Source organism: Oreochromis aureus, linkage group 4, assembly GCF_013358895.1.
Source record: "Oreochromis aureus strain Israel breed Guangdong linkage group 4, ZZ_aureus, whole genome shotgun sequence".
NCBI classification, from domain to species: Eukaryota; Metazoa; Chordata; class Actinopteri; order Cichliformes; family Cichlidae; genus Oreochromis; species Oreochromis aureus.
The window spans coordinates 33,974,475-34,001,321 of NC_052945.1; the positions used below are offsets into that span (position 1 = coordinate 33,974,475).

The window sequence follows — 26,847 nt, forward strand, 5'->3', positions numbered from 1 at the left end:
AGAGGAAGAGGGAGAAGGAGGCCGAGAGAGCAGAAATTCCGCTGTGATTTGACCTGCGCGTTCACAGAGGGGAACTATTTCCACGTCGCTTGGTTTTACACATTTAGTGGGCGATTTTAGCCTATGTGCAATTACTTTAAGATCTCCGATGAATTCATTATTAATGTTAAGATTCAAAAGTTGCATACAACCACGTAACCAAGAGATATAGGCCTATTTATTTGTTCAAATCTATGATGTTGATGTGATATACCAACGGTGACTGGAAATGAAGCGTTATAGCAACAGTATTCTAATTGGAAACATCGAAGGAGCGCAGTTTGTTGGGGATGATCTGGGGACATTTTGGACAACCAGCAGTACCGTAAAACTTTCCACGTGTGGATTTGAAGTCCTGTTTATCTTTACTTGCTCCGATACAAACAGATACACTTGGCTTTGATCCCCCCACACACAGACACAAAAGAGAAAAAAACTGCTTGTGCAGTTCACGCTTGTAAAAGATGCGTGTGTCATCTGCCCACGCTTGTAAACATGCCCTCTACACACACAATGAGAGAAAAAGAGAGAGAGAGAGAGAGAGAGAGCGAATGAGTATGTGAGAGACAAGTTCAATTACACAAAAGTAAAGCCGGTATTTTTAGTTTGCTGTTATGATAGAAGAAAGAGAACGGAGAAAGGAAATCAGTTCGCGCCTGCTCTCTCCCTCCACTCCTGGTGGAAACATTTCCGGCTCAGCAGCTCGGGCTCTCTTATCGCGCTTGTGCTGGCTCTCTGGCCCGGATCAAATGGGTGATGGAGGGAGAAAAAAAATGGAGCTCTCGGGCTTTGGATACGGTTTCAGCGTCTCATTTTTCACTTCGAATTACTGCCGTCACGCAGACGTTTATAAATTAGCAGAAGGATTCTTACTGATTTATTTTCGAACGGGTAATCATCTCCGCGCAAGAAAGAGCTCTGGAAGTACCTGGCGCACCGAGCGTGAGAGTGGATAACTCCGGCCAGTAAGAGATATCGGATTCCAGGTTTATTATTATTATTATTATTATTATTATTATTATTATTATTATTATTATTATTGTTAGTAATAATAATAATAATAACAATAATAATAATACTATACCGTCGTGCTTACATTGGTTAATAGTGTGTTTGTACTGTAATAAATCTTTCTTGTTAGGGGTCCTTTAAAAGAATGTAACCGGTTTTTGTAAACATTATTTTTCCCACGCTAAATCTCTCCCTCGTTAACGTCCAGCGGCTGCAGATTTATGAGGCCGAGTGGATTTATGTTTTGACTGTTTTCGAGGAAACCCTACTCTCAGTGTTTTTCTGCCTTTCCATTTACGGTTTTTTTTTTCGTTTTTCGTTTTTCGCTTTACCCGCTAGCAGGCAATTAAACCGGGATTGTCTGCAAGCGACTATTGAGCACGATGTATTGAAAAATACAATTCAAAATTTAAAAAGAAATCAGTTTAACTTTAGGCACCAGTCTTCTGCTAGAAGTGGGACGCATTTTGAGCACTGTTCAGTTCGACAGTGCTGCTTCTTCATTTGGATTTATTCCGCCTTTACATGAACAGGTTTTTTTTTTTTAAATACACTTTATGATTGTTATTTTAAATGCGGTCACAACAAAAACATTTTTGCTATGTAACATAGATATGTATAATTTCACAAAATCGCACTGTCTCCAGACTGATGTATGTGCCGCAAAAAGGTTACATGTCATTTTATTGCGTTAATATGTGGCTACTATATCTCTAGTTTGTGTGTAAATAGAGAGGGCGTTAAAATTGAACTAAATATTTTAAATACAGCTTTTAAAAGAATGATTCACTCTTTTCAGAATGGTCGTTCCGAGGACTGAAAATATTTCCTGCTAGGGAAAAAGAACATTGAAGCAGTCAATATGGCTGCCAGTCTCAGCAGTGAGTGGGAAGATTCCTTCTGTGAGGTCTTGTGTCTTGTGCCTACTTGCTTTTGCTTCTCTTTAAGATGCGTAGGATTGTACCTTGTCTTTGACCATGTGCAATAAAAGGATGCTTCAATCACAGTGAACGTTAACAGAAACGTAGGACGTAAGAGCAACACAAGAAAACAAGCAATGGAAAGGATGAAAAGGAAGGTACTTCGACAAACTGCTCTTAATGAGAAAAAATACGGGTATCACAAAAACCGCTACCGACAATACCCGTTATATTGAAACGTCCTGTAATATGATAATGTTAGCTTTGAACATCTGTGCCGTGTTTTATACTGTTGCGGACTCTCCATGCATATATATTTCACATTTGGTTAATTGGACAAAAAAGACAGTTAATAGTAAACATAGTATGATCAAATATTGTCTTTACTTTTGGATTTCTTTTTAGAATTTTTCTATTTATTTTTCTGACCATTGTAATTATAAAGTGGAAAGTAACCCGTACACAAATGCTTATTTCTATTCCAATAGCATTTTAGCTGCCTCTTTTATTCTCTGCTAAAATGAGCTGCCAGTGTTACCATTGCCCTGCAGCGGGTTTCAGTATAAACATTAATTTCAGCGTCAGTTATTTGTGGTCTTTCAATAGAAGGCACGCCTCAGTAACACATTAATGCCTAATAGTAATTTCTTTCCACATTTGTATTACAGAACATAAGGCTACATAAATACCGGACCAAGTGAACACAGTTCGGTCTCAGAGAAGTTAAACGTGGATAACAGCAGCAGCTTGAATGGATGTCAGACAGTGAGTGATATCATTTCTCAGCACTGTTTCAAACAACTATTTCAGATGAGTCTGAGCTGGAACTATCTTGCTGAACCAAACATACTTAACTGTGGACACATGGCTGAGATAAAATAAGATAAAATGTTTCAAGAACTATTTCAATGCTGCAGTCGGTGTGTGTGTGTGTGTGTGTGTGTGTGTGTGTGTGTGTGTGTGTGTGTGTGTGTGTGTGTGTGTGTGTATGCCTGTGCGTGTATGCGTGAGGGTGTTGGGGGTTGGTGCCACCATCCACCCCCTTTTCTATCTACAGAAATGAGGCGAGATATTGTTTTTGACAGGGCGGCGGAGAACAGGAATACACATCTTGAAAAGCGCCGCCTTTTGTTGCTGCTGCCGTTATTATGTGATGGGAGGCCGGCGGAGAAGCTCTAATTTGGTTAAGCTAAGGTTTACACTGCTGCTGATGGCCAAGCGGGGAGCGAGACTACTGAGGGAGAGAGAGTACCATGATGCGAAGGGGCCCGGCCTTAACTGTAAAACGATTCGAGGGGCACATCCATCAGTTCCAATACCAATTGTAATTTGTTTTGTAATTTGTAATAAAAGTATTAATAAAATAATATTAATAACATTCAAATCTGTAAACAGTCTTGCAGTTCATTGTTTGCAATGCAGCAAATGTATCACACCAAAACAACGCAGCAAGTCTAGTACACTGTAGAGCCATTCTGAGCTATGAGATTAGCCGATGAAATTCCATTTACCTGGCCTGCTCTCCTTCCCTTCCCTCCCCTCCCCACACACACACACACACACACACACACACACACACACACACACACACACACACACACACACACCTACTGGCAATGGCAATAACTAAAAATGGAACATCTCATAGTGCCTGGCTTTCCATTACAAGAGGGCACACGAAAATGCAACCCACGGACACGTAGCAGACACGTGTGAATATAAACATGGAAGGGGAAATAGAGAGGAACGTCCTCCCATGTCTGCATCTTATTTTGCTCACCACATTAGAAGCTCTGACTCACGGTGAAGGATTTGAGCCAAGGCAGAGACACTGAGCTCTGACATGTGTAATGGCGAACATCTCCATTCCGATGGGCATCCACAGAAAAGGGAGAAACAAAACTTTATTTGTTGCATTAAGTTAAAGTTGATGCCACAAAGCGCCTAACGGTAGATAATTTAAAATGTACAATAAGATGCAGTTAGGTTTGTTGGTATGTAAAAAGTCCATCTTCACCGCAAAGCCTCTTTCAGTGCAGAAAGCAGCCTAATGATTGCATTTCACTTATAAACCAGGGACTTAATGAAGTTCAACAAGGTAACCGGCGTCATTTACATCTTTAGTCCGACTTCCTTGGCTGAGTTACGTGGTTTCATTTCTGCCTCACGGCTAGATAGATGAGCTTTTCCTGGCCCATAGGTCCTTTTTATGAGATTTCATGCCGGCCGAGCGTGCCCCGGTGTGCCAAATTTAAACAAATCTCCCGTTAATTGGTCGTCTCAGTAATTCGAGACCTGAAAGCTACAGCCAGATACTGTCATACTGAGGCGGGAAAACCCGAAACGCCCCGAGTAATAATAACGTGTAAAAACAAAGCTAAAGGACAGAAAGAATAAAAAAGGGGCCCAGAAGGAGGAGAGAGATTTAGTGGAAATTGAGCCGGAAGAGGAGCCAGTGGCGCAGCCATGGCGTGAACTCTTCCTGCTCTCCTTCCTCTTTCCCCTGTACCGTCGGTCCATCGACCGTCATTTTCCCCCGCCGTCTTACACACAGCGCAGGAAACCGTGATTTATCGTGGGCAGCGCCATAAACAACAGCGCTCCCTCACAAACACACAACGGCAGCCCCGGCCGCACGCTGACACCGTGCCTTACAATAAATCAAGAGAAGTAGCTAGCTGGGAGAGAGAGGGGGAAACGAGAGAGAGAGGGAGGGAGAGGGTGAGAGAAGGAGAGAGAGAGGGAGAGAGAGGGATGGACAGAGAGTCAGGCAGATAGAGAGAGATGTAAAAGCAGACATGAAGTGATGGACGAAAGATGGAGAAGAATATCCAAGTGTTTCTTAAAATATAAACAGCCGTCGGCTAACATTGCACCGCTCTCTCTCTCTCTCTCTCCCTCTCTCTCTCTCTCTGGTTTGCAGGCTGCTCGGCTGCACGCTACAACCCATAAACAATGGCTGATGGTGATGATGATAGGTGGGGGGTGATGTGTAAACAACACGACAGAAACATGCACGATATAAAAAACACACGGCGAAAGACGAGTATTTTGGGGGCAATATTTACCACGATGTTAAAGTAGCCTATGATTCACAGAGAGGGATGCGGGAGAAGGCGGCGCAGCGGCGGAGAAGATGAGGAAGGAGTGTGGTTTCCCCCCATGCAGTTCCTTTCCTTCCGCAATACTCACGGTGTCCACAACGACCCGCAAGATACACGCCCGTCCAAATTTGTTTTATTGCAGCCTCCTTCTCTCTTTTCTCTTTCCCCTCTCTCTCTCTCTCTCTCTCTCTCTCTCTCTCTCTCTCTCTCTCTCTCTCTCTCTCTCTCACTCACTCACTCCCTCTCTCTCTCTGTTGGTGTTTCTTGGTGTCTACTCTTCTCCCCCTCTTTCTATTTTTTCTTCTCGCTCTCTCTCCCGCTGTTGGGGATTTTTTTTTTTTTGAAAGGACAGTTCTACGTCAAGAGCAGCGGCACATCTCGCCGTTATATTCCTGACGAATACATATCTATTCTACAACCTCTGCATTAATTATTTAATGAATCACGTGACGTGTTGTTCGGGGCGGGAGGTGTTTGGCGTGGTGGTAGTGGTGGTGGGGGCTCTCTCCGTTTGTGGGACCCACACGGGCCCGTGGATGCATGCATGCTCGCAGGAGTCCAAATGAAGTAAAAAAAAAAAAAAAAAGAAGAAGAAGAAGAAGAAGAAAAGGAAACACTTGTGTTGACTTTTCAGTCGGAGGATGTTCGTGTGTAGGGTAAAGCAGTGGAGGCCTGGGACAGACACACAGAGGGGCCGATAAAAGATGAATTCGTCTTTTAAAAATGACTGCACGCCTCACACTTGTTCTTCGTTATTGCTCACTGTCGTCTCTTTCTCAGCTCGCCGTCAGCCGACCAAAGAAGCGGGATTCCTTTCGTTGCTCCGTCTTACATTTCAGCCTGTGCTATACTTCAGTGTTTCTAGCAATAGGAAATACCCGATGATGGCGGCAATAATTTATCAGATATACAGCACTCCGCGGGCGGAGTTGATTTTTCTTGTTTCGGTGTCATATTCACACCAGTGTTGAAGCTAAACTAAATATTTAACGGTAGCAAAGACTACCTGCCATCTGCGTCAGTGGGAACAAATCCCCTTAAATCTGTTTGTTTGATAATTAGGACAGACATCCTGTTACGCGTCTGGAAACCCAAAACTAAATATAAGGCAGGGTTTTCTCCGAACTCTATAGTATAATAAAATTCAGAATTAAATATTTTGCTTGGACTCAATTATCCAAACGTTCATCTTACTTTTTTTTTTATCCCATTAAGAAGCTGTTGGTGCGGTGGCGAAGTGTAATTCGATTAGAAGGAGATTTGTATTACTTCTTTAGAGTAGCAAAGAAAAGAAGAGAGCTCTCACAAAAACAAAACAAAAAAGAGAAAGACACCACAGAGGAAGAAATAAAAGAAAAGAGTAGATGAAGAAACAGCCAACTGACAAAAACCCCGCCGTGAGGCCGACTGGGCTGTAACAATAGAACGTTGGAATCCCTCTATTGCTCGCTATCAAAGCTCGAGCCGACTCCAGCAGAACAATAGAGACTTGGAGTAGAAAAAAAATGTTGAGGCTCTGAAGGCTAACCTAGCTGCTGAGTAGCAAATAAGAAACACTTCAAGGTCAAAGCATGGGCCTCGGGATCCTCAAGAAAGCGCTGATTTTTTCCCCCCATGGCGATGGAGAGAGTTTTAAAGAGCTTTCAGAAGTTCATCTTTTAAAACACAAAGGCTCCTCTTTTATAGGAGCCTTTGTGTATAAATAAAGAGCAGTTTTCTCAAAAGTGCTGTACAGAAACGCAACTGGCCAGTTTGCTTTTAAAAATACAATCTACCCATGACACGTCTCCAAATAATTGGCAAAAGGAAACAAATGTGGCTGTAAACTATTATCAGTGACAGACCTGCGTGGATGTGTATTTATTTCTTTTTTCTGATGCAATAAAAACATGCAGATACTCCTTTAAATTTACGCTGCCAGCACGGCGGAGATTTTTACCCACAACAAGATTGAAATCAAACATTTGCCGTGGTGATGATGGCGTCTTTAATGACGGCCATAAATTATAGCAATCACAGTTTGAAACAACAGCTAAGATAAGCAGCAGCGGAGGAGACCTGGGTCGGCCTGACAATAGCCATACGAATCAGCCCTGTAAACTTGGCACAACCGCATGCAAAGCCATTACCCCAACACACCAAACCGTTTCAAAACGTCCCAAAAGCGACGGGAGGAGGAATTTTCACTCATCTGCATCTTTATCCATTGATATCATGAGAACAAAATGACCCATGCATTATTTTACATTTATACTCCTCGAATAATTCACTTATACTCAGCATTACAACACAACACCGCGCGATCCACGCCAGCTTCAAATGGTTAGTTTAACATTTATCAATTGAACGTTCCGGATTAAAACTGAGAGCCAGCACTTGGAAAGACTGTAAAGGAGTTCTTTGAGATCCTGGTGCTTTCTAGGTCAGTGATGGATTAAGACAGGTAGATTCTTCCTAGTCGTTAATGATTAACTAAGTTTTGAATAAAAAGAGAGAAATCTTTTGTTAAGATGGATAATGGCCTTAAAATGAAAGTGCCGAGATGTGACTAAGCGCTCACACATTCGAGGTGATAAAATGTCTAATAATAATAATAATAATAATAATAATAATAATAATAATAATAATAATAATAATATCAGTAGTCACAGTAGTAATAATAGTAGTGGTAGATGTGTGTGAGAGAAACGGGAGACAATGAGAGGGAGAGAGAGAGATTGATTTAGCCTGCCCCGACACGTTGCCTTTTACTGCGCCTCGTAAATCTGTCTCGAGATAGCAGTACGCATACAACCATTTTCCCCCCTAATATTCTTCTCCACGTGCGAGACGTGAGGTCTTCCCTCCGCTCTGGGATTCAAGCGTTGACGTCCCCGGGTCGGTTTCACGAGTATAGTTTTAAACATCCTACAACCGAAGGACTATCTTCTTTTACTCCTTCTTCTTCGTCTTCCTCGCTGCTCTATATAATGAACCACTCAGTCACATTATTATTTATGCCAACAGTATTATTATTATTATTGTTGTTATTATTATTATTATTATGAAATGAAGTCTCCATAACTGACATCAGAATCCTGTTCGAAACTCGCCTGCATGGAATAATTAGAAAACACAACCACAGCTGTGGCTGTTTTTTTGATCAGACAGGTGGGTTAGTGGCTAACCCTCACTTTAGTTCATTTTAAAGGGAAAAGGGGAAAAGTATGGATTAGTTTCAAATTGTTGTCTGTTAAGGCTTCACAGTAATTTATATCGTGTAGGATATTAGCAAGCAGCTAATATATCTGCGTACAGTTTATTTATTGTGTTGAAATATCAATAATAGAGCGTGATATAAACTGTAGGGCTGATTGATATGGGGCAGGGCAGTCGTAGTTGGCTGTCAGATTTTCACTTTACAAGATTGTGAGGAACAAATCTGTAAAAACATCAAAACGGAATGGAATGGAAAACTGGACAAAAAAAATAAGAGCAATAAATTTAAATTCAAATTAATGTCCAACTTCGCTTAATGTGTGTTTGGTTTTTTTTTTTAGGAAAAATGAATTAAACTCAAAGTACAAACACATGATGGTGGTCAGCGAGTCCGTAAAGAAAGTATCCAAAAGGTAAAAACACGCAAAAAGCACAATTAGACAGTTATTTATCATATCATTTATCATACACATTTGATTTTTACTATCATCATTACTGACGATAGACAGTTATAGTGATCCCCCTGTTACAGGGTATTTAATGCAGCATTAACCTGCACGCACACCAAAATAAATATTTTGCCACGAACGCGCCATTTGCAACAATATTATAATGCTCAGACTTATTTTAGAAACAATGATAAATATTATAGCATGAAAAGAACTGATAATACTACTCAATGTCCCACATTTACAACTGTCTCTGTTGCCCCTGTGAAGTTCTAGCTGTATTAAAGACATATTATTAATTGAAATCGTCACTGTGGAATTGAGGGTAAGCCAGCGTGTAAATGATTGAGATCTTTAGAACATGACACTCAGATATCTTTTTTTCTAAAATGCTGGAAGACGATTATAAGTGACTTATAATAAACTTAAAAAAAACCGGCACATTTGACCAAATCCTCATTCTTACGTGTCTCCGATTTGCTGCTCTCAGCGCGCTATTCCAGCTATACTTTATATGAACAGGCAGTGAGTCTTTGTCATTAGGATGCTGCAGTAAAAAGTAAAGAGAAGTTGGTTAATCCAGCAGTATAAATAGGCTTGTATGGGCCTAATGCTCCGCCATTAGTCATACAGGCAACAGAAACCTATTTATCACTCACATGTAACGGATATGAGCGCTGCATGCTGTATCGTACAATGGTAACTTCATCAGATTGCAGGCCTGCTTGTCTCCAAATTTCACTGGAAATCTGACAACACTTGGTCACAAATTGACACGTGATTTCTTCATTATACATTTATTATCAGGGACGGGAACATTGGAGTTGAATACGAGCCAGCTGCAGAGCTGAAACAAAAAACAAGCAAACAAATGATTATCAAAAGTGTTTAAACCCCATTAGAATCATCATTCCATCTTTCTTTTTGTTCTGCAGTGAAGTCCACTCGAAAGCTCTTCTCCCGTCCTTGCTACTAATAAAATTATTAGTGCTGATAAAGGCAAGACACTAGCAATTTCTGTAATTCTTCATTGCCTGGGTTAACGATATAATAATATTTGAGCTCGTGATTAATTGGCACATTATTGAAAAAAAAGTATTTAATTATTTAGAACACCCTTTGACTAACAAGGCACGGCCACTGCAGATTGGAATCTAAAAAGAACGTGTATGCGCGTGCTGCTACTTGGCAGCCGCTATTTGGCTCTCTCTTTTTAATACTTAATACGTGTCTACTTTTAAATGGCTCTCCCGCACGCGCTCATGCACGCGCTCAGCCCGTGCAGCAGTAAAAACCTGGCAACCATATATCTCTCGTGACGACCTCCTCCTGCAGCCCGCGCGCCTACACTGTGACCTCTTCGGCTCCTCGAGCTCTCCAGAATAATAAATTTCTCAGGCAACGTTGATGCTGGGAGAGAGGGAGAGAGGCAGAGAGAGGGGGGGGGGGCGATTTGTCTGGCAATTAGCAAACGCGGGCCAGAGAGGGAAGGAGGGAGGGAGGGAGAAAAAGACAGAAGTTTGTGTAACTTTTGTGTATCTGTGTGTGTGTGTGTGTGTGTGTGTGTGTGTGTGTGTGTGTGTGTGTGTGTGTGTGTGTGTGTGTGTGTGTGTTCCAGTCTATGACGATCGCTGAACACATGCGCTCATATTCGGTGCCTGGCACTTGAAAACTGATGTTCCACTGCATGTGTGAGTGTTCTGTTTCCTGTGCAAAGCTGCTGTTGAAACATCAGTTCCATCGGTTGGCTCAGAGCCTCCAAACAGCGTGCAAAGCAAAGAGCTGCTTGTCTGTAAACTGCAGGTCACATCTGCCTGTATGATCCCCGGCTGTTTCATGCTTTTACTTTATAGGTATTTACATGCTAATCCGCCTGACACTACAAAAGAAATCTTCTTTTGGATTAAGAGAAGTATCAGGTTGACTACTTGCCAGTCAAGCTACAGAGAAAATACTTCACACAAGCGTACAGGTACAAAGTATCTTTCAGTAAAGGAAAGCTCAGCAGACCTTTGCGATATAAGAGAGATGCTGTTTGTCTGTTTTTTTTTTCAGTGAAACTGCAAGAGCTCAAAGTAGAAATTGCATTAAGTCACTTCAAGAATTGGTCCTTTATGAATCATATTATAGTATTTTAATATCCATCACTACACTCAACATTAACATCGAGGGATCGGTCAAGTTTGAATTTTCCCACATAATTGTAATATTGTATTATAGATTTATTCACCTGACTGCAATATTCTTTACCAAAATGTTCCACATAATGCACAAAAACACTTTTCTGTCACATGCTGGAATGGCTTGCCTATTTTTAAAACTGCATCCATTAGTTCTTAGGAATTAACAGAAATGTAGTCTTCATAACAGTTAAAACAAAAACAAAGAATCGTAACAAAACAGCTGGTCTACAGCTTTTGTACGTTTTCCACATCTGTGTCTGTATGTTCTGTTGCTGACTCATCTGTGAAATCCTTACCAAATGTTGCACTACTACCAACATAAGCATAACATCTTTGAACATTTTGAACCTTAAAAATTGAAATGGTTACTCTGAATACTTTTATAGTTAACTGTAATTATACAAACCCTTGCCAACCCTATAAACCTTATGTAATAACTAGAAAACACCAATTCATTTAAAAAGATATATTTTGCTAACTATCAGCTGGGTCACAGGGAAAAAACAGATTGTGGAAAAAGAAATGATAGAAGTTTCCAAAGATTTCCAATAATGCTCAGAATATCACAGTTCTATAAACTTCAACCTTTCCTGTCGTAAACTATTTGTAAAATGTGGCATTGAAGCACTCCAGCTTCACATTTGTTGTAAGTGGAAAAACTGTCAATTAACGATCATGTTATCTCAATGGAAATGTGTGAAACTGAACTGGGATTGTTCATGGACACATCTTTTTCCAAGTTACTCTTTAGCACATGGCTGACCTGAGCAAGGCAAAGTGCATAGCACAGTTTTAAGGATCCCGCCATCAGTGAATACACAGCAGCTCATGTATAAATATCTGACTGCTTCTTTGTGGTTCATTTAAAAATGTCTTTGACGTTTAATGTAATTGAAATGTCTTATAATTTCAATAAATATACACAGACACTGTTATGACTGATACACAACTTCTTGTTTATATACTGGTTGCTTTGCTGAATCAGTACTATTGAAGACACACACACACACACACACACACAAACACACACACACTGGCGAGAACGTCCACTAGTTAAAAGACTACTAGCAGCTTTAGCAGCCATGCAGACAGAAGGGGCACACTATGTTTACATTATCATCGAGGTCTGTGCAACATCAGGACTAACACATCTACGACACAGTTTCGCATTTTAGCTCTCAGGACCAGACGCAGAGAACCCTGGTCTTATATTCTCTAAACGACAGAGGGTTCAACGAAGGAAAGACATTTCCTTTAGTTTCAGATGAATCAAACCTCTACACCACACGTCAGTTGAAGTCCCAGTCAGCAGTGGCCTCTTACTGACCCCTGTAGAGGTGGATGGGTTGTCTGCTGTCTGTCTGTTTGGGTGTGGGAGTGGAGATATCGCTGTTGTGCCCCTGGGTTACAGTGCCCTGAACTCAGTCTGTTATGACTGAATGGCCTGGTGGCTCTGGAGGTCTGGGAATGTCCGAGGGAGCGCAACCCAGTGAGGTCAAGGGGGACAGGGAATAGAGGGGGTAGGTATGGTGTGGAGGAGGAAGAGGGGAGCCACAGGTCAGCCTCTGGTTTCAGAGCCACTGGACCTCATCGGTCAGAAAAAAACATGTCCCCTGGTTGAACCCTCTGTGGCCTTAGCCTGGCCATTCCGTATATGACCATTGATTTTTTTTCCTCCTCCACCTCTCCTTCTCTTTTTTCTTTCTATTCCTTTTTGTCCTTCCTTTCCACGCATCGAATCCCGCTGCAGCGCACGTCCCCTTGAGAGGTTGAAGGCCCATCTACCAGAACGCTACCCCTTAATTCGAATCGCTGGCAGATTGATTTCTGAAGGGGTCAAACTGAAGTGAAGGCGCTTCTTGAGGCCGTTGATGTTAGGCTCAGCAGATAGCGGAGGCCCTGAGCTCGCATCGCGACCGGCGATCATTGGCAGTTCATTTGAAAAGCCTCCCGAACCGTTTGTTTTCGAGCTAAATTGTTTGGAAGCGCAACCGAGAGAGTATCCATTAACCAGCGCGCAACTGAACGCTGTATTATTCATATTCCGACTGCAGTGTACGTAGCCTGCACCTGGCAAACAAAGTACACACACACACATACACTAACAATATCTCATTAAAAGGTATAGGTCCTAAACCACAGAAACACTTTATGACCGCAGAAACGCAGCTAAGACAAAATGCATAATAAGTTCCGGGAACCAGAAATTATTCACGTGGGCCTTTCTGTCACATATTAGCAACAACATTTATAATTTTCCTTGAGTAATGCGAGCCTCCATAGGCATCCTTGTTAAGTTAGCAACTCGATAATATTATATAACCTATAAAAAGTTAAAGATCAGCCTTCCGAAAAAGCACACAAAAACGGGCTCTTTAAAAATACCACGCGTAAAAGACGTACCGTAGCACATTCAACGCACAACAACAGCTGTTTAGGAAGCGTCAGATCTCGTGGGTGACAAACAGACGCAGAGTTGACACCAATGGTTGCATAAACTGACGGAAAAAAAGAGCACAACACCCGCCCGTCATCTGTGGCCGTATAGGTCGCCAGCAAACACACACAGGCTGATTCCAACACAAACACTCTCCTAAAGCGCTTAAAGTCAAAGACCCCACGGCCGTAAATGCCCCTACAGCTTGACCTCGCCAAATGCGCTGGGGGCAATAAAACCATAAAACACCACACCACAAGGCAACAGAAGTCAAAGCAGAGAAAGAAAATACAAAATTTTGTCTCAGGCCCTTACCTTTCTTAGTTTTATCGACCCGTGAGCCATCTTCTGCTTCGCCGTGAGGGATTTCTGACTGGTTTGTTGGAGTTTCTTTGGAGAGATTTTCTTCTTTCCAACGAGTAAGAAAAAAAAGTTTTTCTTCTTCTTCTTATGGAAGCATATTTATGTAGAGTAAAAAATAGCTTGGGTGTGAAGGGGAGGCGTGTGTGTAAAGGAGGGGGCAAGGGTAGCTGGTGTGTGTATGTGTATGTGTGGGTGTGTGTGTGCGCGTGTGTGTGTGTGTGTGAGGGGGGGGGGGTGTCTTCGTAGTGTCTTCCAAGACGTCTCCTTTTTTTTTCTTCTGTCTCTCTGGCAACCCCCCAACCACCACCACCTCCAGAAGGGGTCTTGTGTGTGGCTGCCGGATGACAATAGAGAAGAAAAAAAGTAAAAGAACTGTTTAAAGAAGAACAAGTGATTAATGATTGTTTCTTGTATAATTCTCGCATTTTTCTTAAGGGGCTGTCCCCTCTGTCCTGTCCAGAAAATAATGGCGGTGAACATTTTTTTTCCACAGAGATTTGATGTGTGTGTGGTGGGGGTTTGGCATCCTCACAAAAATCTACTTGCTTTCACAGAAGCAGCTGAACGTCCCGGCTGATAAAGGAAGATAAATAAATAACTAAATAAAAAAATAAATAGTAATAAGGATTTCTTGGTGGATTTTATTATGCATAATTGTCAGCCTGCACGCAAATTCATTTATTTTAACTGAGACTGCTCAGTGCTCAGGGGCTTTAGGGCGTCATTGTGTTGTGTTAGGGCGTGTGTGTGTGTGTGTGTGTGTGTGTGTGTGTGTGTGTGTGTGTGTGTGTGTGTGTGTGTGTGTGTGTGCGAACATGTGCGAATATGTTCTGATTTCCAATATGGGACAACTGATGTGTAGCAGATATTACCACATTTGGACACAAATATCATATTATAAGGAGAGGTATACAGCCTCAGGGTGAAGGACGCGGTATTAAACCACTATTGTTCTCACAATATAGGAGGAAAATGTATGCTTGCTTTTAACAACTGGAGATGAAGGCCTATTAAATCACGTTGTTTAATATAGAAAAACAAAATACGAGATTAAATGTTTCACTAATGACACAGTGAAATGTACGATTTTACTATTTTGACTACTCGAGTGGGTGCCCGAGCACATCTAGGGGTACAGTTTAATTGGAGGTGGTTTTTTGCGCTTGAGAAGCCTCTCATAAATGGGAAGAAAACAGATAAATGGGTAACGGGAGTCTGTGTGGCAAGAAGCCCAGGGAGAAATCAAACAACAAGTAATAGGGAATCTTCTGTGGGCCGAGGAATACGAGAGAACCAATTTGGGGGGCACACTTTTTTTGTTTAAAGTTCATCGAGAAGAATGCTATTTTCTCGTACCCCCCTCCTCTTTCTCTATATTTTTCGATACCTGTTGTAACAAAAGAAAATGAAAATTAATACGGGAGCCGCGCCTTACAAAAGAAGCCATTCGTCTTGTTGATTATCTATTTGGTTGTCAGGGTTTGAGCTATGGCGCGGACCCGTTCCTTTTTGTAATATATATATATATATATATATATATATATATATATATATATATATATATATATATATATATATATATATGCGCTGAAGCAGTCCAGAAAACATCGAAAGGAGCAGAGAGAAAAAAAAACAGTGTGGTGCAAAAATTACACTCATTAGCACATTAAGAGACCACGAACCGAGAAACTATTTAATTTTGTTCTTCAGAACTACACACAGAACGGAAGAAGGGAGGGGGGCTGTCACCTATGCTGTGTCGGTCCGGTGCAAGCGCATCTGAGCAGCCGTTAAATTAACGGGAGGACGGCCGCGAAACGGAGGGACGGTTTGTGATTTAAAACGAGATTACAGGATGTAATGTACCAAGATCACTCACGGCCGGGACAGATTAATCATCGCAGGCTCTTGATTTCGAAAGACAGGTCGCTTTGCCTTTGCAGGAAAAAACAACAGTGAAATTGTATGAAACTGTTGTGTATGGAAGCGTTTCATCTGCTACTCAAATCTGGGGAGGTGAGCAGAGACAGTAAATTTCAACAGGACTCCAAACTGTTAGTCCTAGAAAATCCATTTTACATATAAAAACTAGAAAAATAACAAGTAATAATAATAAGATAGAAAGTGTACGTTTTCAGTCATTTATTTAAATTTCTATGAACTATTTACAAATAAGAGGACGGAGCAACATACACATCGGGGGATGTAACACATGTTCACCAGCACCATTTCATCAATAACGATCGAAAGGGATCTTTGGAATGTTAAGAAAAGGGCATCAGTGGAAAGAAATAACACTTTTAGAATAAAATATCTAAAAAGCGACACAAAGTGAAAGAATAAACGAGGAAGGGACAAAGAGAAAATGAAGTGCGCGCGCATTTAATGCGCGGAGAAAGAACAAAGGGGGATCTAAAAAAGAAATAAATCACTTTTCATGCAGAGGATACTTGTTTGTATGAATGTCTCTTTACTGAACAGTTGTGTTAAATGACAGGTAATAACAGGTAATAATAATAATAATAATAATAATAATAATAATAATAATAATAATAATAATAGATTTTTACACAATTTTAAAAATATAGGAGCTCAGAAAGCTGTCACTTCATTAAACGAGCGAAAAAAAAATAACATAAAAAAATAAACTTATCAATATCGTCCGATCCAGCGCGTATAGATAGATACACAAACGCACGCGCGCATACACACACACGCACACACACAGAACTGAGGTAATAAGTAGTACATCGTATAGTGCTGTGTTTCTGTCATTATTAAAGTATCTGTACCGGGATTTTGGTGTGATCATTAGTGTCTTTTGTAAGTTGAGAGACTTAATTACTTAATTTCTCTTTAATAACCCTGTTACACTGCTTGCTTGTTTACAACATCATATTACGAACAATCAACTGACCACAAAACGCTCCTCGTCACTCTCAGCATCAACAACATTTTACATTCAACACTAAATTCAAAAAGAACTAGAACTAAAAATGAAAAGCTATAGTTCGCCGTTAAACAAAACAAACGCACCAGAAGTTTGAACAGCAAGACGGCAAACTGCCTGGTGCTACTTTGGATCATATCGTGGTTTATATCTTATGTTAAAGTACTATAAGGACACATAGAGGTAAGCGAGCATGTGTGGCTTTTCTATGAGTGAGTGTGGAGTGCAAGAATGCTTTACTTGACCAAAGGAGAGTTCAATATATTACACGTGCGCCTTGGGTGTAAAAACTGTGGAGAGGGGTGGTGGTGATGGTGTGTGTGTGTGTGTGTGTGTGTGTGTGTGTGTGTGTGTGTGTGTAGTACTAGTAGTAGTAGTAGTAGTACGGATGTCGTAGGGAGTGGTGTAATGGGAAGAGCAGTTCACCCTTTTGCTATATACCCGCAAAGTAAACATGACAAATGGGGGCAGAATTTGGCATGATTAAAGATGAAAAGGAGGATACATCTTTAAATTAAAAAAAAAAAAGTGTTGAATAGAAAAGGAGCAGGAAAAGAACCACACACGCGCTGGGAACACTGTCTTCAGCCTACCACCCCCTGCTCTGTCAGAGGGAAGGAGAGAGAAAGAGTTAGAAATAGAGAGAGACAGATGGATAAATAGAGAGAGAGAGAGAGAGAGAGAGAGAGAGAGAGAGACATGGAGAGAGAGGATTATAAAAAGACGAGCACAGAGAGGAAGGCAAAGAAGGAAAGCGGGCGAAAGCAACGTTCTCTTAGTTCTTTCATCTTCTTCGGGTAGTTTTGATCATTTTCATATATAAAGGAAATCTCCCTTGCCACCCCTTTTTACATCATAACGTCATATTATTGTGAGAAACGTCAGCGCAGATCAGGGCCAGAACGGCGGCTATGACATCTCTCTCTCCCCCCATACCAAAAACATTCCGGCCCAAAGTGCAGGTTCCGGTGGTTGCAAGCGTGGCTGGCCCGTCTGTTCAGTATGGGATTCAGGGAGCAAAGGGGGAAGGACAAATTGCCTGCATCAGACAAACAGCCAAAGAATGGGCTATAGTGGTCCGGAAGAACGGCCCTGGGATCCGGCTAGAGCCTGGGAGTTTGTATTGTTGCTGCCTGTTCCAGAGCGGACCTTGGTGTTGGGCAGCTTGTGGTCCTTTTTCCATTTCATCCTCCGGTTCTGGAACCAGATTTTGATCTGCCGTTCCGACAGACACAGCGTATGCGCAATCTCCACCCTGCGCCTGCGTGTCAAGTACCGGTTGTAGTGGAACTCCTTCTCGAGCTCTAGAACCTGCTGGCGCGTGTAGGCCGTCCGCGAGCGCTTCGGCTCACCCCCAGTGTAGTTTGAACTCACTGCAGAGAAATAATAACAATGAACGTTATAGCATTGAAATGTAATAATAATAATAATAATAATAATAATAATAATAATAATAATAATAATAATAATAATAATAATAATAAGAAGAAGAAGAAGAAGAAGAAGAAGAAGAAGAAGAAGAAGAAGAAGAAGAATACTGCGTTTGGATCTACAGAATGGGACATGACTGCAGTCCTTTCATCCTTTCCTGTCAGACGCCAGCTTACAGCCTGACTGGTTTATTTTACAGTGTCTCCTTTTAGGAGGAGATTATATTTTGAAACGTGTTGTCAGGTGTCATTCTGGGCCCTGCGGCGGTGGGAATCCTGGCAATACTGCCAGCCTGCAATTGATGTCCAAATGTTGTGATGTAAGCTTGAAAAGCAGCGCTGTACTGACACGTCTGCGCAACGTACGACCGGCATTGCAATACAGGATCATATATAAAGACAAGCAGCAGGGCCAATTGCAGCGTCCCTTTCAGCATGTTATGCACAGAGAGATTGTATCATCGTCTATTACTTGGTGTTTAGGAATAAAGGTGGTGGTACAGCAACGTTTGGGGGTGGGGGTGAAGGGGTGGGTAATATGTACGACAGTCAGTGGCAGATTAGGTAATGATTCAACAAATTTCAAAAACTTCAACATACAGTTTTTACGCAGCCAGCAAACAGAGAAAGCAGAGGCAGATAATGAAAATGAAAGAAACAAAGCTTTCTTCTTCTTCTTTCTTATCAAGTATAAGAGTGCATTACGGTGCAAAAGTGACTCCGCTTATCCCAGTATGCAGCAAGTCTGTTAGAACATCACAGATAAGCTATAATAGACTGCAGCTATTCGGTCTTGCATTAGTGTTTTACGACCGGATCCATAAACATGAATATTTCAGCTGCTATAAAACTTTCCCTCCCATGGAACAACGAGTGGGGAAGGAAGGCTAGACAGAGTAAAGTACACCGTTTATACAACCCGGCCACTTAAAATCAAATTATCACAGCATAAAAGCTAACTTATGGGCTCGGTCTGAGTTGTCATAAGGCGACGAATTAGAGCCGACGAGCGAGAGATCGGACTTCAAAGGGCACCTCAGCGGAGAGGTGTAATAAAAATTTATGGTGGGTGTAATTATATTGGCCCCGCAAACAGACGATCGTAAATCTCGACCCAAAGGCTACTCTCCTACTACTCCTAAGGAAAAAAAAGGGGGAGCTTTTGACGGTGGAAACCTAGCTGACTATACACGGGCACAAAGAAAAAGAGAGGGGGGAGAGAAACAAGTTTGCATGCTTCTCTTACCGATGTTTACATGAACTTTCTTCATCCACGGGTACACTACGGGGTCCTTACGAGTGCTTGTTGGGGAAGACCTGCTTTGGCTGTGGGGTGTTTGACCGCAAGACGGAGGTGGAGGCGGGCTCGGTGTCACGGAATCACAGCGGTGGCTCTGCTCCGGGAGTGGAGTGGTCTGCAGTCCGGTCGGGGCGACGACATGACCTCGTGGGGACATCACCACCGAAGCGGTCTGCGATCCACGCTGGCACTGTGTGTATGGCGGCTCGGCTCGCTGCTGCTGGTGGTGGTTCTGGTGCGGGTGGTGCTGATGGTGGTGGTAAAGAGAGTCTGGTTGGAAGGGAGCAGGCTCCTCTCTCTGGGAGCTGTAATAATCCGGAGAGTGACTGGGCAGATAGTCACTCTGTGAGTATTCCTCACAAGGTGGAAACTTGGGGTCCACATAGTTGGAGTTGATCAAATAGGAGCTCATGGCCATTAATTTCAGTCTTTTTGTGGAACTGCACCTACTTGGAAAATATATAACTAAAATTTATATCTCATCCCTTTACTCTTCGGTTATTCCTGTTCCGTTGAACCCTCCTACTTTTCTGTCAAGTGAACAAAGTTAAGACACCACGTGACTACAGTCGGCCAATGGCGCACGTCCAGGAGGAACCCCGGATAAGGAAATGGGATTAAGGATAAACACGGCCCCAGCACACGCACTATTATATGCCCTCAGTTCGTGGGCGCTCAATACTTTTCCCGTCTCTCTCCATATGTCTCCTCTCTATATCTCTCCACCTCAGCAGACAGAGACAGATATCACGTTAATAAAGCGCGTCACTGACGATAAAAATCCACTCTGCTTTGACAAAGTCGAGCAAAAGAGTACGGCGCAGATGAAGAGTACGCCCCCCCCCCACCCCGACACACACACACACGCCCCATGCAGCATTGCAACTGAACCCTCTCTGCCTCTGACGCGTCCGACTGGAACTTTAAATAGACAAATACAGGGGAAAAGGCAACAGAAAGAAAATGCTGGGGGGATTTAAAGTTGCGCCTGAAATATCTGATGTGTATATATTTGTATGTGTGTGTTTGGATGTGCTTTTTTCCCCCTTTTTTTTCCTGCTCTTCGCTAATCGCTAATAACGAGAATTGGAGAGCGGCCCGGCTCTTCTATTGCGCCTCCACCCAGCAGCAGCACTGTGTCAGAGATAAATTTGGCTTGTTTGGGATCGATAGAAAATTCATCAACTAATTCAGGTTACATACCTCCTAAATCACCGGCAGACCTTTGCATTAGAGACGAGACCCCCACCCCCTAAAAAAAGAAAAGAGAAAAACTTGCTCCTACAGGCTTCCATTCCACATTTCACATTTTAACTGGCCTCGCATAGTAATTCTGCCTGGACCGAGATTGCATGAATAAACAGGACTTGTTTCCACGCACTTCCTAATATCAACTTCAGTGGCATATTGAGTCCACGTACCCAATGCGTTTGCCCTTGAGCTGTTACTGAACAGAGGTACGACGGTCTTTGTTTTTCCGCCTCAAGGGAACCCATCTTGCCAACCTTGACCATCTCACACAAGCTGCCGCAGACTTTGAGAGTTTTGTTTCCTCGTGTCAGATACTGACACAGTGTCTGTAGCACAGTCTCAATCTCTGCTTGGTGTCGCTTCTTCTTACTTTCATAAAACAGCGAAAAACAAAGGTTTTTGCTTGCAGACAGGGGAGGCACGTTCCAGCATGCACCACTGATTAATCTGATGATTCTCTATAACCACCTTTTGCAGAGAATTGCTCTTTCTACAATCATCAGCATCAAAACGTGGCAAAAACACATTTAAATAAAAGACAAAAACACAAACAAATATTGCGGTGGGTAGATTGGAGTAGTTGCAGTCCGCTTTCGCTGGTGTTATACGATAAAAGGTTCATACTCATACCCGCACACAAACACAGGAATGATGATGTAGATATCAAAGTCCTTTGTTTCCAGAAAATCCCCCCCCCCACACGCCTTCTCGAATGAACAGTGGAGCAGACAGCATCATTTTTCAACAAGAAATAAAAAGTCCAATTCAGCCTGGAGTTGGGATTGAAGACAGCAAAGCGTTCTGATGATCGGAATAAAAATAGTTGAGTTTCATCACCGAACAGACACAAGTGCACGTCTGTATTTATGTGTCCAAAAGCATTTTAAAAATTACAAAACACCCCTTTCCTTCCGCTATTTCTTTTTTTCTCTTTTTTTTTTATCGAAAGAATTCTATAAGAATCTAACTGAACAAAAGCTCTACCAGCCAGGAACCGTAGCTGAAGGCCTCTCCTCACTGTGTTGGATCCTTAGACGCCGTTGTGTGTAAATCCACTATATACTCCCCTAGAAGCGAATTTGTGATTGTATTAATGATTTTTACACAAATCCGGATCTACAGGGTAGATATAGAAGACATTAACTGACGCTGTAGGGGCGCAGATCTACGCCTCCACAGGATTTTATTGCTTAGAGAAATTCCACTATAGGACAGTTCCATTCGTCAGTACTATCTCTGACCCGTGACCCGCTCACCGCGGGTGGGGAGTTGGCAGATGAAGTTATAATACTTTCACGCTTCCTGTAACTCGACAGTGTCCAAAAAAGCAAACAAACCAAAAAGAAACCCAAAACCAAACAAGCAATAATTATAATATATATATATATATATATATATATTAAGTTGTGAAATAAGGTAAATGTGGTCGGAGCAAGCAAAAGGAAATACAGACAGAAGGCCTACAAATATGGCCTACAAAAACAAAACGGCCATACTTTGTTTTAATGGGATGTGCTTTAAATGATTTTACGTATTATATTTGTGTGTGATTTATGGTTTTATTTAACGAACAGATTTTTATTAATAAATGCCTACATATATATATATATATATATATATATATATATATATATATATATATATATATATATATATATATATATATATATATATATTCATCAACGACGTTTTTGGTAAATGAATGATATTTTTTTCTTTGTACTTTGTGATTAAGAAAAGTTTGATTGAATCTCAAAATATTCATGAACTCTCTACAAAAGTAACTCAGATAAAATTTAATTAGAACTACAGTTCTAATTAGTCACAAAAGGGGGCAAAGAGGAAAAAAGAAAAAAAGAAGAAGAAAAAAGATCCTGGCATCTCCAACTGTGCAGCGACTAACAGAATGAAAACAAATTAATGAAAGAAAAGACAAATCACTTGGCACAGGGAAACACATTCCTATCAGAAATAGTTCTGAGCATCTGACTGAAGAATGAATGGAGTGGTGAATAAATGGATGAATGTCGGTTCACTTTACTAAATGAATTGCAATCAAACTTCAAAAGTCTGATTTAAATGAATCAAAAAATGAAAGGACTGTATAGGGAGGACCTATTTTTATGTATGTATATATATATATATATATATATATATATATATATATATATATATATATATATATATATATATATATTGTATTTATTGTAAATGGGAAACCCAGTTCTTATAAATAAATCATAAATAGATCATAAATAAATAATTTAAATGAAATTTATAGAGGAGTGGCATGCTGTTCTCGGTCACATGTTTGTCCTGATGTAGTGGTATTTACTGTCACGCTGCTCCCACGTAGGTTTTGTGACTCTAACGCTCGATGTGCACCTAATTAAAACAATAACTGAAATAACTAAATTATTTTTTATGATCTATTTATGATTTATTTATAGGAACTGATCGCTGTTATATGATAGGAAGATTAGTTATGGTTTATGGGTAAATACCTACAGTTTAAATAATGTTATCTATCTATCTATCTATCTATCTATCTATCTATCTATCTATCTATCTATCTATCTATCTATCTATCTATCTATCTATCTATCTATCTATCTATCTATCTATCTGTGTGTGTGTGTGTGTGTGTGTGTGTGTGTGTGTGTGTGTGTGTGTGTGTGTGTGTGTGTGTGTGTGTGTTTTCCTTTGTCACCTTGACCTCTCTCTGTGCTTTGCAGGTCATCTCAGGTATCGATCAAGGTGTGTTAAGTCTGACTGGGGCACTTCCCTTCCCTCTGTCAAGTCTGTCAGCAGTAAGCCATTCAGTAGTCGGGGAGCCCATTGTTTGGGGCTACAGGTAAAGGTTAGTGTGCGAAGCACAGATGCAGACACACTCACAGGTATTAAGATACAAGGAGACAAAAACAAAGCGATCTTGTTGCCAGATAAGAGTCTTATGATCCAGACATCTTGCTATGCAATAGTAGCAAAACATGATACGCATCCGTCTCGCCTATTTTACTAGTTGTAAAATACACTGATTTGATCTTACAGTTTAGATAAACATTATAAATCCTAACCTGTCTGATGCTAAGGGCCACTTCACTAGCTGCGGCACTCCCATCTAAAACAACCAGACCGTCCTGTTTTCAGTCCACACGAATAGTCCGCGAATAAACTTCATTTAGTGCTACACAGTTAAACAATTAAAATGCATGGTGTCTCTCTAAGCTATAGCATGTAAACGTAATATCAGTGCATATTTCAAGCGGGAGAGTGGAGCTAAAGGAGGACAGCACGCAGTAGTGCGAAATGAAGAGAATGGAAAAGGTCAGCGATTTGCATTTCAGCATTTGAGTTTTATTGCGGGTCAATTCCTTTTACAGCTCAAACACCACGTAGGCTCAAGTGGTAGCTCAAGAAGTTAGGGGTGAAATGAAGAGCAATAAAATATTCAGGGAGCAGGAGAATAAATACGTTTAAAAGCCGCCCCCATTACAATTTACGACTTTCGAATGTCTTCGTCTCAGAAGCCCACAATCTCAGCTACCGCTGAAAACTGTTAAAAACACCTGTCGCACAATGCTTGTAGTTAACAGTAAACTGGGATTAAATTCTTATTTGAAAAAGTTATGTAAACGGACACTAAAGTATGACCTCACATTGAAGGGATAGCAATAGTGAGATTTCACAGTACAGACAGGTGAAAAGGTCTTGTAGGTTATATTTGTGCCAGAAGTACAAAATCCTGCGCTTTGTATAAAATACTATCTTAACAGAAAACTGCTATTTTTAGGGGTTTTTTTAGTTTGTTTCTTATTTTATTTTTTCATTTGCCCATTTTCTTTTTCATTTTTAAACTACTAAGAGTTTTCCCCCAACACAAGGTCTTATATGGTTTAAGTCTGGTAAGAGAAAACTAGAGCGAACATACTGAAGGGTTAAACGGCCCTATTATGTGCAGCGACCGGATTTGTCAGTGTTCTGAAATATTACCGAGGCGACAAAGCTACAGGGACAACGACGAAGAAGAGAAATGTGCTTTACTTCTTTGTGCAGTTTGAAAAATAAATTGAGCTCCATTCCCCTGGTTATTGTCATGCAAATTAACGGACAGAGAGGGAAAAAATGAAGCGTTGCAGCACGTCCCTCCCTGTGGCAAGTATTCGTCTGGAGAAAAAAACAAAACAAACGCTCGTCTGTGAGAGTAAAAAGTAATTTTACAAACTGACGGTAGGTACCACTGGACAGTGCTAACAGAACAAGATAAGCGAAGTGGGTTGAGCCAGAGCAAATATAATTTTTTCCCTCACATTTCCAAAGCATCACTTCTTCTTCCCCTGATACAGCGAAATTACAAGCCTTCTCAGGGCTCAATACACTACAAAGACAAATACTACTACTACTACTACTACTACTACTACTAATAATAATAATAATAATGATGATAATAATAATAATAATAATAATTATTATTATTATTATTAATATAAAGCTTACAGTAAATTAGGCTACTTTTTTGTCCTGTTAGTAGCATATGATATAGGACCAGGAATAGCACAGTGTTTGTACAGACAGAGGAGCAGAAAAGAAACAAATGTTCCTTGCATAATCGGAGCAATTTATCCCCATACAAGCTCACAACCAGAGGAAGAGAGAAACAGGCGGGCAGTAATAGACACCTGAAAAACTGTGACATTTACCGGCCCAAGCTTGATGGTGAATCAAAATAACTCACATGCATCTGTAGTATCTGTGGTATATCTGTAGTACATCTGTAGTAAACTAAAGCATTGGAACTCAAATGTCGAGAAAGTGGGCCTTCATGATGATCTATCTATCTATCTATCTATCTATCTATCTATCTATCTATCTATCTATCTATCTATCTATCTATCTATCTATCTATCTATCTATCTATCTGGTTGAGAATGTCTATCTATCTGGTTGGATATGTAAAACCTCAGTCACCCTAAATCGTATAAAATGCACTCTCAAGTCAGGTAGCTCCAAGCGCCTTAATTAGGCTAACAAATTAATAGCCTGGGTATTGAAAAGAAATGTAGCTCGCACAGATGAAACACGCAGTTCATATCCCCGCAACGGTATGTGCACAGCCTCCAACAGTTCAAAAATATGAATTGATAAGGTCACTATATCGTAAAAAAACTGTCTTGCGAAGGGTGAGTAGGGTGGGAGGGGGGAGGAAGGGTGGCAGTGATGGAAGGTAAGGAGGGGGTTTTGCACCAACTCTTACACGTGGTCTTCCCCTCTTCCCTCCCAGCGTGGGCAAAGCACCTGCCACACAAATACACGGTGCGAGCAAAATGCGGGCATACACATATGCAAATGAGGCAGCTTGTTCTTCTACAGCGCGATTTGTACTCACTCTTCTGAAGCTCGCGGATCCTCCTCTCCGTTCTAGCGTCGTCACGTCAAGCGCAACCATTTTTTTATGTTACCATTATAGTCTTCTTCTTTACATCTGCAATAATTCAGCAGCTGCGCTCCACGTTTTGTTTCCTCCGTACTGCGAAGCCTCCCTCCTAATTCAGCTTTCACACCTCAGTCTCCCTTTCCTCTCTCTCGCTCTCTCCTCTCTTTCGAAGCCACAGATGTTTTTGACCTCTTCGAAAAAGAAAAAAAAGTCCTTGTCGTTTCCGCGGACACCCCGCTCACGAGCGTGCCGGCACACGGGCAGAGATAGACCCTGTGGTGAGAGTAAATAAGACTGTCAGACAAGCACGGTTCACAATCCGTGCCTAAATGCGGTGATACTGTTAGAGCAAGGGCCAGTGTAATGGCGACAATCCAGCGCAAACAACGGCAAAGCTTCACCCTGCGACATCATAGCCAAGCGTTAAAAATGTTCAGTGATAAAGCACTCTTCTTTCCCCCATCACCGGTGGCCGTTCCCCGTGTTTTCCGGTCCTACGGGGAGCTGTTTGGGGCTGAGAAAGCGCGAGAGCAGGGCTTCTGTGAAGACTCTGGGCTCTTTAAGGCATTAAGTGTTGTGTGCGTGTGCATGAACTCAAGTTTTCAAATTAATCTGCCAGTTTGGCACACTCTTTGTTTAACGGGCGAGGCGTGTCACCCCGTGTCCCCGGTACACATTTTAATATTGGTGAGACTCGCTGACCTCCCGTTCACCCCGAGCAAAGCCAAGCCTCTCCCTCTCTTTCTCACTCTCTCACTCCCTCCCCTTTCCCCACCCT

At 41.4% G+C, this 26,847-nt stretch overlaps 3 protein-coding genes and 1 long non-coding RNA gene across 9 annotated transcripts in view; 1 reads left to right on the forward strand and 3 right to left on the reverse strand.

The window, feature by feature from the left end:
• Positions 1-26,847, reverse strand: part of hoxb1a (homeobox B1a) — a 116,496-nt gene that overhangs the window by 58,986 nt on the left and 30,663 nt on the right. The gene's annotated exons all lie outside the window — the stretch shown is intronic.
• The window catches only part of hoxb3a (homeobox B3a), a 58,494-nt gene that overhangs the window by 23,601 nt on the left and 8,046 nt on the right, over positions 1-26,847 (reverse strand). For 2 of the 6 annotated variants that reach the window (XM_039611104.1, XM_039611098.1), the window contains exon 1: positions 13,657-13,915. The exons of 1 other annotated variant lie outside the window; for it this stretch is intronic. The gene's annotated coding sequence lies outside the window, so the exon portion shown is untranslated. Of the gene's footprint in view, positions 1-5,038; positions 5,226-13,656; positions 13,916-26,021; positions 26,776-26,847 lie in introns of those variants that run through there. 3 more of the 6 variants (XM_039611099.1, XM_039611103.1, XM_039611102.1) reach the window with 3 other exon arrangements.
• LOC120439836 lies at positions 592-3,354 on the forward strand. Its single transcript, XR_005612812.1, has 2 exons — positions 592-2,128; positions 2,639-3,354. It is a non-coding gene; the product is annotated as an uncharacterized LOC120439836 (long non-coding RNA).
• On the reverse strand, positions 15,832-21,304 carry hoxb4a (homeobox B4a). Its single transcript, XM_031751824.2, has 2 exons — positions 19,331-21,304; positions 15,832-18,027 (listed from the first exon to the last, which is right to left on the reverse strand). Exons 1-2 carry the CDS (start codon positions 19,800-19,802, stop codon positions 17,723-17,725), a joined length of 777 nt encoding a protein of 258 aa, XP_031607684.2. The 5' UTR covers positions 19,803-21,304; the 3' UTR covers positions 15,832-17,722.

Bases quoted from the DNA above. Each gene is read 5' to 3' on its own strand.
- hoxb4a (XM_031751824.2), bottom strand. From the start codon at position 19,802: ATGGCCATGAGCTCCTATTTGATCAACTCCAACTATGTGGACCCCAAG. The intron at 18,028-19,330 runs GTAAGAGAAGCA...ATTTCTCTGCAG, and splicing joins GAAAGTTCATGTAAACATCG to TGAGTTCAAACTACACTGGG.